This window comes from Hyperolius riggenbachi, chromosome 5 (assembly GCF_040937935.1).
Source record: "Hyperolius riggenbachi isolate aHypRig1 chromosome 5, aHypRig1.pri, whole genome shotgun sequence".
Taxonomy (NCBI): Eukaryota; Metazoa; Chordata; class Amphibia; order Anura; family Hyperoliidae; genus Hyperolius; species Hyperolius riggenbachi.
In genome coordinates this window covers 57,716,488-57,731,441 of record NC_090650.1, presented here as the reverse complement: position 1 = coordinate 57,731,441, position 14,954 = coordinate 57,716,488, and the positions used below count along the sequence as shown (strand labels likewise).

General features: G+C 44.8%; 1 protein-coding gene across 2 annotated transcripts in view; it reads right to left on the bottom strand.

The window, feature by feature from the left end:
- CUL2 (cullin 2) overlaps positions 1-14,954 on the bottom strand; it is a 123,045-nt gene that overhangs the window by 46,700 nt on the left and 61,391 nt on the right. For both annotated transcript variants that reach the window (XM_068238600.1, XM_068238599.1), the window contains exons 6-8: positions 13,492-13,597; positions 10,205-10,287; positions 8,481-8,577 (exon numbers count right to left, since the gene is read on the bottom strand). In XM_068238600.1, coding sequence (XP_068094701.1) covers positions 8,481-8,577; positions 10,205-10,287; positions 13,492-13,597 — 286 coding nt within the window. The remainder of the gene's footprint in view (positions 1-8,480; positions 8,578-10,204; positions 10,288-13,491; positions 13,598-14,954) is intronic.

The following is a 14,954-nucleotide window of genomic DNA, read 5'->3' as shown; positions in this document are numbered from 1 at the left end:
CTTCAGGCAGTGTCAGGGCCATGCACCCACCGCCCGCACGTCCTGCTTGTTTAAAGGGACTCCGAGCAGTGCAGAAACTATGGAAAGATGCATATCATTTTAAAGCTCTCTTTCTCCTCTTTCCAATGATATATAAACCGCCGCCCTACGCCTTTTAGTTTTCGCGATTAAAATTTTCAATCGCGAAAATAGAGAAAACTAAAAGGCGTATGGCGACTATTTAGGTGTCGCCAGAAAGAGGAGAAAGAGAGCTTTAAAATGATATCCATCTTTCCATAGTTACTTGTATTACACAGGACGACACTTTCCCCAGTGTCAGCAGCTCCATTCAGCAGAAAGGAAGAAGTCGCCCTGTGTAATACAATGTAACTATGGAAAGATGGATATCATTCTAAAGCTCTCTTTCTCCTCTTTCAGGTGACACCTAAATCGTCACCCTACGCCTTTTAGTTTTCCCTATTTTCGTGATTAAAATTGCGGCCACGGCAATTTCAATTGCGAAAATATCGAAAACTAAAAGGCGTAGGGCGGCGGTTTAGATATCATTGGAAATAGGAGAAAGAGAGCTTTAAAATGATATGCATCTTTCCATAGTTTCTGCACTGCTCGGAGTCCCTTTATTAGTGAATGTTTCCACCAGTGTACTTAGGAAGAATAGAAGCATTTACAGGAGTGCCGTACACCCTTTCTTTTCACAATAATAAAATGTCTCATTCACATACCTCAATATAGAACTATTGATACTTGACACTGCCACTAGACTGCATTTCATTAAAGAGATTCTGAAGTCTCCCTATAATTAGATTTTTAGTTTAAAAACTTCATTAACATTATAGTCTGACCTAAAGTGCTGCAGAACCGCGGCTGAAAAGCCCCTCGATCACCCCAAACTCACGGAGGTACACGGAGGCAACTTCCACATAGAGGCAGCGCAGCTCTGCCTCTATGTGCTTCAATCAGCGCCGATCGACGCCTCTAATAGGGTAAGGGAACGGAGAAGTGTGTATGATCAATTGAGCTCAAACATATTCAAAAAAATCATTTATTGTATCAAAATATAAATAAAGAATAAAATGCCAAATTGTGAATCACCCCACACAATTAAAATTTAAATTAAAAGAACAGACGTTCCTTAGCACTAATCAGTAAACTAATTTAATTAAAGCACTGTAGCATAATGTCCCACAGAATACCGTGTTTCCCCAATTATAAGACACGCCTTATATTCCTCCAGGCACCATCCTCCTGCACTGTCTGGATCCTCCGCTATTTGGCCTGCAAAGTCCTATGGGGCCAGTCAGAGCATGCGCAGTCTGGCCGTGCACCCCCGCCCTCCCATCATTGCACAGTAGAACTGCGCAGGTGCAGAACACTTCAGCTGACAGGAACCTATTGGGGTAGCGCGTATGCGCAGTACGCCCCAGACTACTGGACTTCATGGACCAAATATCAGAGGATCCAGGAGGTGCAGGAGGCGGCGAGGGAGCGATCACCCTTGAGGGGGCTGAAGGAATTCCCAGGGATGTATACATTTTTTTTTTTTATATCCCCCCGTCTCAGGATTCCTTTAAAGTAGAATTTCATAAAGTTTAATATGAAGACCACAAAGTACTTTATGTAAATGTAATGATATAATGCACAATTATTTGCACTACAATTGAAACTAACAAATTGCATATTTTCCCTTGTCAGGCAAATTTTGTTGCAATTTGTATGCATCTTGGAATCGGGCCAATCCATATTGGCAGGAACTGCATTTGGTTGAATTTCTAGCTGCATAGAAACTGCATCAAAATTTGCATCAAATTTGGACTTGCGGCTTTCGTTCAGGCTGAGCCCGATTGGATCCGCTCTACTGCGCAGACACCTTGTGCTTGCACATTAGAGCGGATCAGATTGGGATCTGCTATTTCCACCTGAGCCTGAATGAATGCCACAATTGCACTTTCACAAGGGTCTCACGGGTCCTGGAGCCCGCACCACCACCAAGCTTCTCGGTGGATTTTGAGAGGCTGCAGGAAAGTACGGGGAAGCCTCATTAGGATGCAAAGGCTTCCTCCTCCTGAGGTAAGTAACCCCCAGGGTCTCCTCTCTTTTTTTTTTTGGTTACAGGCTTACTTTAAAAATGAACTTTAGTTACAAGGGGGAAAAATAAATCATAAAATATTAAAAAGACAAGAAAAATCCACCTAACTCACCGGCCTTCAATTCATATAGATAAATTATTGCACTGGTCCCTTTAAATTGCGCATCAGATGAAAAGAAAATACCTAAAATAGGAGCAGGGGAATGGCGACGCCCTGATCCCAAACACCTGGTGCGTTCAGTTAGACACCATGGAATGAAATGATCCACAAGAGTGCAAATAAATTGTATTCGAAAACAGATGACCCAAAGGAAAAAGTGCCAGTGCATACATCTAGGTAGAGATAAAATACACGCATCAATAGGCTCATCAAAGATCGTATCCGTACAGAACTCGATCTTTTGCTAACTGGCAAGGCGGAACAGCTTAGATGGCGGAGACAATTCTATTACTACAATGCCAACAAACCTCTGGCTCTGCTAGCTAAGTGTCTCAAAAATAAGCCCTCTTATCCAACTATGTTAAAAATTCGTAATCCCTCAGGACAGGTCACAGCTAACCCCCGCAAAATCGTCGACTCTTTTGAAACATTTTTATCAGACCTATACACTGATACCTCTAACGCCTCCGACACATCCATCCGTAACTTCCTCGATCAGATCTCGCTCCCAACACTGGACCAGGACTCCATCGCCAGCCTTAGTGCCCCTATTACTACAGCCGAAGTTCTATCGGCTATCAAAACACTGAAGCCCAACAAAACCCCTGGCCCGGATGGGTTCTCGGCCCTCTATTATAAAAAACTGTCAGACCCTCTAGCCCCAAAATTAGCAAAATGCTATAACGAACTTCGCGATGGCGGATCTCCCCCGAGATCCATGCTAGCAGCCTATATCTCAATGGTCCCCAAAGTAGAGCAGGAACACCACGCAGTCCACCAATTCCGCCCCATCTCTCTTATTAACGTAGACTTTAAATTGCTGGGCAAAATTTTAGCACTACGACTGAATAAAGTTCTCCCATCCTTAATTCACAGGGATCAGATAGGTTTCGTCCCTGGCAGGCAGGCTGAGGACGGCACCCGACGGGCTATCCTTTTAACCCATTACCTTCAAACAAACAAAATACCCGGAGTGGCTTTGTCCTTAGACATTTATAAGGCCTTTGACACTCTCTCCTGGCCCTACTTAAAACTTGCTCTCAACAAATGGGGTTTAGACACACACTTTTTAAATTGGATACAGGGGATGTATGCAGGCCCCACAGCCTCTGTAAGACTCTCTGGCCACAACTCACACACTTTTGACATCAAGCGGGGCACCAGACAAGGCTGCCCACTATCCCCCCTGCTTTTTATCCTGGCCCTTGAACCCTTCGCTTGCTACTTACGCAGTAACACTGACATTAAAGGGGTTGAACTCGCTGGTTTAACCCACAAACTCCTTATGTTTGCAGACGACACCCTGTTAATATTAACACAACCTCATAAATCCATCCCAGAGGCCCTCCAGGCTTTTACCCACTTGGCCCAAGTTTCTGGCCTACAAATAAACGTAGATAAATCTAAAGCCATGGGAATATCCCTCTCTCCGGTGGACTTGGACCAGCTGAGGGGATCTTTTCCCTTCCAGTGGGTCCAATCTTTACCTTATTTAGGTATCACCCTCACCCCCAATTACGCTTCTCTCTTCTCCGCAAACTTCCCTCCACTACTGAAGTCACTTTCTGCACTAACTGACCGGTGGTCCCACTCCCCCCTATCATGGTTAGGGAAGGTCAATGCAATCAAAATGACTTACTTACCAAAACTCCTTTACTATTTCCGCACACTCCCGGTTCAAGTTCCAAGCCACTATCTACGTATTTTTCAGAAGAAAATTTTGACTTTTATATGGGGTCGTAAGGGCCCTAGGGTTTGTAAATTGACCCTCTTTGCTCACAAATTGGATGGAGGATTGGGGGTCCCACAGATCACCTCCTATTATCGGGCAGCAACCATAGCCCAACTTACCTGACTATTTCAGACGCATGATACCCCTCTTTGGGTCTTTTTGGAAATACCTAAATGTGACCCTTTTTTACCCAGCACCCTACTATGGCTCCCCCCGAAAATGAGACCACCCTCACTTAGCCCCCCCCCCCCCTTGGCTCACTGCCTCCAAGTGTGGGACTCGGTACGTTACTCCGCTAATCTCCAATCATCATTCCTACCCTTGCTCCCGCTGACCAATAACCCACTGTTTCCCCCGGGCCTTGAGGATCCGACAGCATTCTCTTGGTGGAGCATGAAAGGCCTCACCATGGTGACACATTTTCTCACCTCTAGAGGTTTCCTTTCCTGGCCAGACATACAAGAAAAATTTCAGGCTCCCCCTAGAGAATATTTCCGATATCTACAGATAAGACACTGGATCAGATCCCTTACTCGCGATAAAGATCCCCCCTACACCGCAACACCCTATGAACACATTTGTATCCATTGCCCAAATACCAAAGGCTTGATTTCTAGACTATACAGTTTTCTATCTCGCTCATCCTCCCCAGTGATACACCCTTATGCTTCTAAATGGGAGGCAGATCTTGCCAGCCCCAAAGACAGAGAAGATTGGCTAGACATCTGGAGCAGAACTTCCAGCTGTTCAAGTAATCTATATATTGTTAAGGCCGCTTTTAAAGTCATGACCCGGTGGTACCTGGTCCCAGCCCGTTAAGCTAAAATATTTCCTTCCGCCAACCCTTATTGCTTCCGAGGCTGCAGAGTGCTTGGCGACATGTTACATATCTGGTGGACCTGTCCACGGCTTACCCGATTCTGGTGTCAAATATATAAATTACTTTCATCCCTATTCCACCAACCAATCACTAAAGACCCTTGGCAAGCTTTACTGCATGAAAGAATAAGATCCTTGACCTCAGCACAAAACAAATTAGCTTCCATAATACTCTCGGCAGCCACCATGACTATAGCACGGAACTGGAAGAAGCCTTCCGTCAATATCAGCGAAGCAAAATCAAGAATCAATTCTATAATGATAAATGAACGACTCACTAGTATTCTTAAGGACACCCAAAAGAAATTTGAAACAATCTGGGATCCCTGGATTCGTCTGGAACATCCAAACCTGGAGTTAGCTTCCATTCTGAGACTGTAAGGTGGACCCCCCACCCTCGTTCTTTCTCTTTTTCTTATCCCAATTTCCTTTTCGCTTCTTCCTTTTTCTTCTCCTTCTCTCTCTTCCTCTTTCTGGTTTCCTCTCTTGACCTTTTCTCGATGTTGACTATGGTAATAACCCCCCTGGTCCCGCCTGCCTATCGCTGGACGGCAGGCGCCTAAGGAGGTACTCATAAACTGTTCTAGCCCTACATGGGCCCCTCCCTGCCCTACCCCCTAACTCTCCATTAGCAAGCCCCAGATAGCTGGACTTAGTCCTCTGTGGGCTCATAGACACTTAATCTTTTACTAACAGTAGCGATCTTATTCTCAGCTGCTCTAATGTTTGCTATAATCATACTACTGGGTATCTTACCTATCCCCTCCCGATTAAGCTTAGACACCAATGGAAAATATTTGCATATGTTGTCCCCAATGTTCCCTTTTTGCTGTTCATATCTTTATGTACTTTTGGCCTTGTTAAAATTTAAAACTTCAATAAAAACTTTGAAAAAAAAAAAAAAACATGTACTGTATGTTATAAATATATAACTAACATAGTGCAAAATCCTTAAATGGTATATCCGTGTACAAGCACCTGAGGCAAAGGATGTAAAATAATGGATACTTACCTAGGGCTTCTTCCAGCCACATGACCACTGTTGCCTCCCTCTCCATCCTCCCGTTATCGGCCCCAGTAAACTTTCTTTCAGTCGCGTCAGTCGGGCACGCTTGCACCAAGCCACACATGTGCAAGTGACTGACCTGACTGACGTGAATGAAAGAACATTACTGGGCCTGATAGTGGGCGAACGGAACCACCCGGGAGGATGGCAAGGAAGGAAACGGTAATTATGGGGCTGGAGGAAGCCCCAGGCAAGTATCAATTCTCTTACATCCGTTGTTACAGGTTACCTTTAAATTCATGCGAAAGGTGCAAAATAGTGCTAATGAACCGCAATGCTGGGACAGTCTAAAGAGCTAGTGGGGAGCAGGAGGAGAGGATACCCTCTCTTGAGAAAGCAGCGGGACTGTAGCTATACCAGTGGAGAAGCCTCCCCACATCTCCTCCTGCTCCCCGGATTTTTATGCCTTTTATGGATGTGTCATTATGTTAGTTATAGCGTTTGTGTGTTTTATCAGCACCTATATGAATTCTATGCACTGGCACGTCGGGTCATCTATTTTTGAATACAATTTATTTGCACTTTTATAGATCATACTTTAACTCTGGTTCACTCCCTGGTGTACTCTAACTTAAAGCGAATCCGAGATGAAAAACTAACTATAACAAGTAAACTTGTCTTATCTAAAGTTTAGATAGTTTACACAGCAAATCTAGCTGCAAATAGCTTTAATAGAATATGATTATTTCTTCCTGTGATACAATGACAGCAGCCATGTTGTTTGTAAACATTACACACAGGCAAGCTTATCTGCATCTTCTGTGAAAAAAACCTAATCCCCCTCCTCCTCCCCTCTGCCTCTGAAATCTCTGGCTAGTAATACCTCCCCCTCCTCCTGCCCAGACTGAGCTCCCATGAGCCCTTGCTACTACCAAGGCTCTCTAAAAAACTGTGGGCGAGGCTTGTTTAGTTTATAGGGAATTAGAGTATTAAAACAAAAACAAAAAAGTATTTGGTTTGAGGAATGCCGTATAAACAATAGGAAAGGAACACAATTATGCAATGAGTAAAAGTTCATCTCGGATCCACTTTAAGGGCCCTTTTCCACTAGAGCGATTGCGACTGCTGAATCGCAAAATCGCTAGTGATTTTTAAATTGCTAGGGTTGTTACTTTATCATAGAAATCACGAGAAGTATTTTCCACTACAGTGATTCGATTTGGAAATCGCTAATCGCAAATCGCAATCGCTTGCTGGAGCGATTTTTACAATGATAATGCAATGCAAATGAAAATCGCAAATCGCATAACAGAATTAATGAAAAATCGCAATCGCAATCACTGGCGTTTGTGATTTGTGATTGCGATTGCTAGTGGAAAAGGGCCCTAAAAGGGTTTTGTGCAGGAGGGTTAAAAAGACAAAATCCGACACTAACCTGGGGCTTCTAACGGCCCCCTGCAGCTGTAATGTCCCGCGGCGTCCTCCTCTGATATTCTGTGTTCCCCACCGCCGGTCCTGGTCTAATATTCGTCTAAATAGATGAATAATGCTCGCTCTCACGTGCGTCATCGCGAGCTTACTGCGCAGGCACAGTACAAGAAAACTTCGTTCTGCCGCTGTAAGCTTCTGATGACGCGCGCGGGAGCGAGCACTATTCATCTATTTAGACAAATATTAGACCTGGATCGGCGGTGGGGAACAGAGCATTGGAGGACAGGACATTACAGCTGCAGGGGGCTGATAGAAGCCCCAGGTAAGTAGCGGATTTTGTCCTTTGAGCAACTCCACAGAACAGAACTTTAAGGCATCTAGGCCCATACGCAATTCACCCTTTCTCCTAAGTTTTCTCCTAGGTGAAATTTCCATAAAATGCCATTTAATTACTTGAGGACCACAGGCTTACACCCTCCCTAGTGACCAGGCTATTTTTTACAATTCAGTACACTGCAGCTTTGACAGTTTGATGCAGGGCCATACAACTTAGCACACAAATGAATTGTGCTTTCTCTTGAGCTTTCTGTTGGTGGCATCTGATTGCGGCTGAGATTTTTTTATTATTATTAATTTTATTGTGTATTTTAATTTATTCCTGTCTCCCTTTCCCCGAGATCCAATCATTGTGATTGCCTTTCATAGGCATTAGCCTATGAGAGGGGTCGCTTTTGAATGTCTTAGTGACAGAGCTGTCCCCTGTACAGCGCTGCACTAGATCACAGCGCTGTACAACTGATTGCAGCCGGGTTTTTCTTTTTCTACAGCCTGTAACTCCGGCACATCTCTGCCAGCAGAACTTGACGTTGATCGGCGTTAGGTGGTCGGGAAGGGGTTAAACCACCAGCAATTTTGACAGTACTATTTCACCTACTTTTTAAAACTTTTGCAATTGCAGAGTGCTGAAAAGTTATTTTAAAGAGAAGGTGAAAAATTCTCTCCTAGGAGAAAACTCAGGAGAAAGAGTGAACTACACGTGGGCCCAGGTGATTGGGATCAGGTGTCAACATTCCCCTGCTCCGATTTTAGGTTTTCTACGCAATTTAAAAGGGATCAGTGCAATAATTTGCCTATATCTATATGATGTATGAATTGAAGGCAGGTCATTTATACAGACATAACATACCTTTAAGGGAAATTTTTTCTTATACTGTTCAACATGAACAAAGGAGTCGATAACCCCGTGGATTACTTTTTGATTTGGGTTTTCCCCACATCGATCACTACAAACGGAAAAAAAAGACAGAGATAAAGAGCATATATTTAGGTTATGCACGCAGAAGTGAAAAACATGCGAACAAACGCGGACTTCGGCGGCCATGTTTTTGTAGTCCTATTGTAACTACAGCCGCAGGAGACTGAACAAGGGAGTGCCTGTATGTTAGAGGGACATATAATGCCGGCAGCTCTGCTCAGCATATTAGTTTTGCTGGCATTGCTAGATTCAGGGGCGTAGCAATAGGGGTTGCAGAGGTTGCAACTGCATTGGGGCCCTTCCTCAACTGCAGTATTAGCTCTCTATTGGTCCTGTGCTCATAATAATCACTTCTATAGATGCTTTGAATAGTGGTAATCATTAACAAACTGTTCCCCATCACCTTCTTGCACCTCTGACACTGTGGTTGCCATTGGCAGGTTTTGGTGTGCCATATCAATTGTTATGTATAGAGTGCTTGGGGGGCCCATTGTAAAACTTGCATCGGAGCCCACAGCTCCTTAGCTACGCCACCGGCTAGCTAAGGAGCTAAATTTATTACTTTTTGAATATCGGAGGGACAGATTGGGGGTTTGATGTATATATTTCTACACTTCATTTGCAGGTGTATGCTTACCTGGTTTAACATTACTTAAACATTAGAAAGTTGGCCTTCTGTGGTCTTGAAACAGTTGTTGAGCTAAAGAGCAGCAGTAACAGCCTCTGATGAGCAGCCATTACTGTGCCAGGAGCAGTAACAGCCACTGATTAGCAGCCATTACTGTGCCAGGAGCAGTAACAGCCACTGATTAGCAGCCATTACTGTGCCAGGAGCAGTAACAGCCACTGATTAGCAGCCATTACTGTGCCAGGAGCAGTAACAGCCACTGATTAGCAGCCATTACTGTGCCAGGAGCTGTAACAGTCACTGATTAGCAGCCATTACTGTGCCAGGAGCAGTAACAGCCTCTGATGAGCAGCCATTACTGTGCCAGGAGCAGTAACAGCCACTGATAAGCAGCCATTACTGTGCCAGGAGCAGTAACAGCCACTGATTAGCAGCCATTACTGTGCCAGGAGCAGTAACAGCCACTGATGAGCAGCCATTACTGTGCCAGGAGCAGTAACAGCCACTGATGAGCAGCCATTACTGTGCCAGGAGCAGTAACAGCCACTGATTAGCAGCCATTACTGTGCCAGCAGCAGTAACAGCCCCTGATTAGCAGCCATTACTGTGCCAGGAGCAGTAAGTACAAAGGATCCTTTAGCATCTATTAAAAAGCAACCTGGTTGAACTCGATGGACGTATGTCTTATTTCAAATAACTATGTAACCTTGTTTGAGTTGTAGTGTAGTCTCCCTCTGTAACAATTTCTGCGTAGTTTATGTGTTTTCGCTGGTTTTTTTTTCTACGCGTTTTCACCTAAGAATTTTGTGCGTTGTCAATAGTGATGAATGACAGGAGAATTAAAAAAAAAAAAAGTATTTGCTTACGCATGCGAAATTCGCATTAAAAAAACAGCCACAAACGCAAGCAAATTCGCATACACTTGGAAAATAGCATACGAATTTGCATGCTTGTAGTGGAAACGAGCCCTAAAGCTTTGGACAAAAAAACAAACAAACACAAAATAGCTTATTAAAAAAGTACTTACCTTTTAATCTCTTTGAGAAGCATTCTAAGGAGGGTGCCTTGTAGTGGCTCAATCATTAACTTCCTCCATAAATCAAGTGCTAACTGCAAAATATGAAACAGCATCATCTAAACTGTAGAGCTATGAACAGCTGCATTTCCAGATATGAAATGTCTCCTCTCCACTTATAGGGAACCTGAAGCTAGAATTATATGGAGGCTGCCATGTTTATTTCCTTTTAAGCAATACCAGTTGCCTGGCAGCCCCACTGATCCTCTGCCTCTAATACTGTTAGCCATAGACCCTGAACAAGTATGCAGCAGATCTGAATTTCTGACATTATTGTCATATCTGACAAGATTAGCTGCATGCTTGTTTCTGCCGTGATTCAGACACTACTGTAGCCAAATATATCAGCAGGGCTGCCAGGCCTATAGCCGCTCGGGAGACTGTTAGACGGCGTGCTCGCCATCTATTTACATGGTGCAGCGCTGCGATCAGCAGCAGCACTGCACTGGGGACAGCCGTGTGACACGGCTGTTCCCCTGGCGGACAAGAGAGCAATCGGCTCTCATAGGGTGAAGCCTATGAGAGCTGAGCGCTATGATTGGCTGGCTGGGGGGAGGGAGGGATGGTATTTAAAGAAACAGGGTTTTTTGTTTTTTTTTAAAAAGCAACACTAATATTTATAAAGAAAAAAAAAAAAAACATGGGGGGAGCGATTAGACCCCACCAACAGAGAGCTCTGAAGGTGGGGAGAAAAGGGGGGGGGGGATCACTTGTGTGCTATGTTGTGCTTCCCTGCAGCTTGGCCTTAAAGCTGCAGTGCCCAATTTGACTAAAAATGGCCTGGATACTAAAGGGGTTTAGCCCTGCAGTCCTCAGGAGGTTAAAAGGAAATAAGTATGGCAGCCTCCATATACTTGTCGCTTCAGGTTCCTTTTAAGTGCCTCGCAAGTCAAATTCTAGAGGTGAAACTCTACTATTGATGAGAAGAGGGCAAGCCTTTCAGTTCAGATCTCTATACTGCAGGGATTAATCACATGTTGTATTTCAGCTTGCCTATATGTATGCAAAAAAAGCATGTAAAATAACATTCTTTAAAGGGAACCTGGAGTGAGAGGGATGGATATTGATGCTGACGTATTTATTTGGTATGGTTTAAAATTCGTTTCCTGGCTGTCCTGCTGATCCCCCTCACACTGGTGCGGCGCAGCATTTTTCCGCAGCCCGCCGCTAGGGCAATGTTAGTCTTTGGCGACTTTCAAACCGACACGGTGCAGCGCGATGTAAGTCATGTAAATCTATGGTGACGCGGTTTTTTTTAAATGCCCGCTGCAAGTTTTACGCGTTGCGCCTGCGCAGAAGTGTATTTTAGCAACACCTTCATAATCACTTCAGCCAAAGGAAGTGAGCATCACTTCCTACTTGGCCGGCTGCCAGATGGGGAATACCGTGTACTACCACCAATCTGCAGTAGTGGCTGGACAGTGTAATGGTTAAAGGGAGCCTTAACTGAGAGAGATATGAATGTTTCCTTTTAAACAATACCAGTTGCCTGGCAGTCCTGCTGATCTCTGGCTACAGTAGTGGCTGAATCACACACCTGAAACAAGCATGCAGCTAATCCAGTCTGACTTCAGAGCACCTGATCTGCATGCTTGTTGAGGGGCTGTGGTTAAAAGTATTAGACACACAGGATCAGCAGGAGAGGCAGGCAACTGTTATTATTTTAAAAGGAAAAATCCATATCCTAAGTTTAGGTTCCCTTTAAGGCAGGGGTCTCAAACTCGCGGCCCGCGGGCCATTTGCGGCCCTCGACACAATATTTTGTGGCCCTCGCCGGCAAAAGCTTCCTTATAGTTCGCTTCAGTGCTCCCAAGTAATCCGCCGCATCCCCGCCGCTAAACAAGGGCTGCAGAGCCCCCAAACCGCCCGGGGGGCAATCTGTCCGGCATTTCCTGGAAGGGGCAGAGCTTTCAGCTTCAGTTCTGCCCCTCCTAACGTCAAAATCGCCTCTCTGTAAAGGAAGAGTGAGAGGGGCGGGCAGAGGCGGCGATGCACCGCGATTGTGAAATTCCTTATGCGGCCCAGCCTCATCCTGACTTTGCCTCTTGCGGCCCCCAGGTAAATTGAGTTTGAGACCCCTGCTTTAACCACTTCTCTACCACAGGGGTTTTCACCTAAAAACCACAGCAATTTTCACATTTAAGGGAGGCAAGGGTTAATGGGCTTAATGGGGGTATAATTTATTTTAAAAAAACCTCACTGATGCTGATCAGTCACCAATGCTGTGTTAGTTATCCGAGATCCTCTCACGAGTGATCTCAGTAACTGTAACAGCATAGAGACTGATGCAATGTTTACACACATTCTGCATGAATGAGCACCGTCATTGGCTTTGTGAACACATGTTCACATCAGCCAATCACGGACCAGCGGGTGCCCGACGCGTATGTACATCCGCGTGCACGCGGTGGCGATCGCGCACAGCAGCAAAATAAACAGGAGTTGCCTATCTACGCCCCTGTGACTCAGGTGAAGTTTAAAGGGGCGTAGATAAGCGTGTCAGAGGTTGTTAAGTGGTTAAGGGCTTTGCCTCTGACATAGGAGACCAGGGTTCAGCTCTTCCTGTTCAGTAAGTTAGCACCTATTTGGTAAGGATCCTTGGGCAAGGTTACCTAACACTGCTACTGTCTATAGAGCGCGCCCTAGTGGCTGCAGCTCTGGTGCTTTGAGTCCGCCAGGAGAAAAGCCAATATAAATGTTCTGTGTCTGTGTCTGTCAGTGTGAAGCGGGGCTGAACAAGCATGCAGATCAGGTGTTTTAAACAAAAATCTGAAAAGACTTTCTGCATGCTTGTTTTAGGTGTGCGATTCAGACACTACTGAAGCCAAAGAGATCAGCAGGGCAGCCAAGAATCTAGTATTGTTTGAAAGGAAATAAATATGGCAGCCTCCATATACCTCTCGCTTCAGGTTCCCTTTAACCTCCCTGGCGATACAATAAATCTGCCAGGGGGGAGCGCAGCACTTTTTTTTCCAATTTTTTTTTAAAGCATGCAGCTAGCCTAGCGCTAGCTACATGCTTCCCCCCTCCGATCGCCGCCGGCGCTTTTACCTTGCAGGGAATCCCGTTCTGGTATAGGGGGTAGGGTTGGGTTCGGGGGTAAACCCACCAATCTAGCAATGCTACTGCAAGCATGGTCAATTCACACCCAGTCCCTTACAGGTTTTCTTAATGTGCAGCATGACATCACAATACAGAACAATTATTACTCATTAGGGCTACAAATATGAAACACTTACTTCTCCTATCTCCATCAGCGGCTCACTTATATCTACGCCCCCGTAGCCATACTGCAGGTCGGCTTCTGTCAGCTTGTTCTTTTTAATGAACTGTGTGTTGAGATACCTGCGGAGGTTGTGGAATCAATATTAACAATGAGAATGTGCTTCACTGCAAACCTCCAAGCAGCTGCTGCTCATTACTAACACGGACCTAATGCTGCCAGACAGGCACTCTGATGTACGGTGGAAACAACTGCTGGGCCAGAGGGTGTGTGTGTGCGGACAGGTGAAGACATGGAGACAACAGGCACTGGGAAACAGATGTACAGAGAGCTGCTTGAATTCAACTGCTCTCACTGATGCAGAATTTTAACAGTTCAAGCATTTAACCTTCCATGGAAGTAACCCCGAGTCAGGCTCGGGACAGAAAACAACAGCTCAGGGCGGTAATGCCAAGCCTGACTCGTAGCAGCCACTAGGCAGAGTGCAGCAGGCATTTTTACTTACAGTGGGATGCAAAACTTTGGGCAACTTTGTTAATTGTCATGATTTTCCTGTATAAATCGTTGGTTGTTATGATAACAAATGTCAGGAGACACACACAGTGATATTTGAGAAGTGAAATGAAGCTTATTGCATTTACAGTAAGTTCTCATTAATTGGTTAAATAAAATTAGGCAGGTGCATAAATTTGGGCACTGTTGTCATTTTATTGATTTCAAAACCTTTAGAACTAATTATTGGAACTCAAATTGGCTTGGTAAGCTCCATGATCCCTGACCTACATACACAGGTGAATCCAATTATAAGAAAGAGTATTTAAGATTGTTCACCATCATGGTTTAGGGGAAGGATACAGAAAGCTGTCTCAGAGATTTCAGCTGTCTGTTTCCACAGTTAGGAACATATTGAGGAAATGGAAGACCACAGGCTCAGTTCAAGTTAAGGCTCGTAGTGGCAGACCAAGAAAAACCTCAGATAAACAGAAGCGACGAACGGTGAGAACAGTAAGAGTGAACCCACAGACCAGCACCAAAGACCTACATCATCATCTTGCTGCAGATGGAGTTACTGTGCATCGTTCAACCATTCAACGCACTTTACACAAGGAGATGCTGTATGCAGAGGAAGCCTTTTATCCGCCCACAGCACAAACTGAGCAGCTTGAGGTATGCTAAAAGCACATTTGGACAAGCCAGCTTCATTTTGGAGTAAGGTGCTGTGGACTGCTTAAACTAAAATTGAGTTATTTGGGCAAAACAATGGGCGTTATGCATGGAGGCAAAAGAACACAACATTTCAAGAAAAACACCTGCTACCTACAGTAGAATATGGTGGTGGTTCCATCATTCTGTGGGGCTGTGTGGCCAGTGCAGGGACTGGGAATCTTGTCAAAGTTGAGGGATGCATGGATTCCACTCAGTATCAGCAGATTTTGGAGACCAATGTCCAGGAATCAGTGACACAATGACCCTAAACAC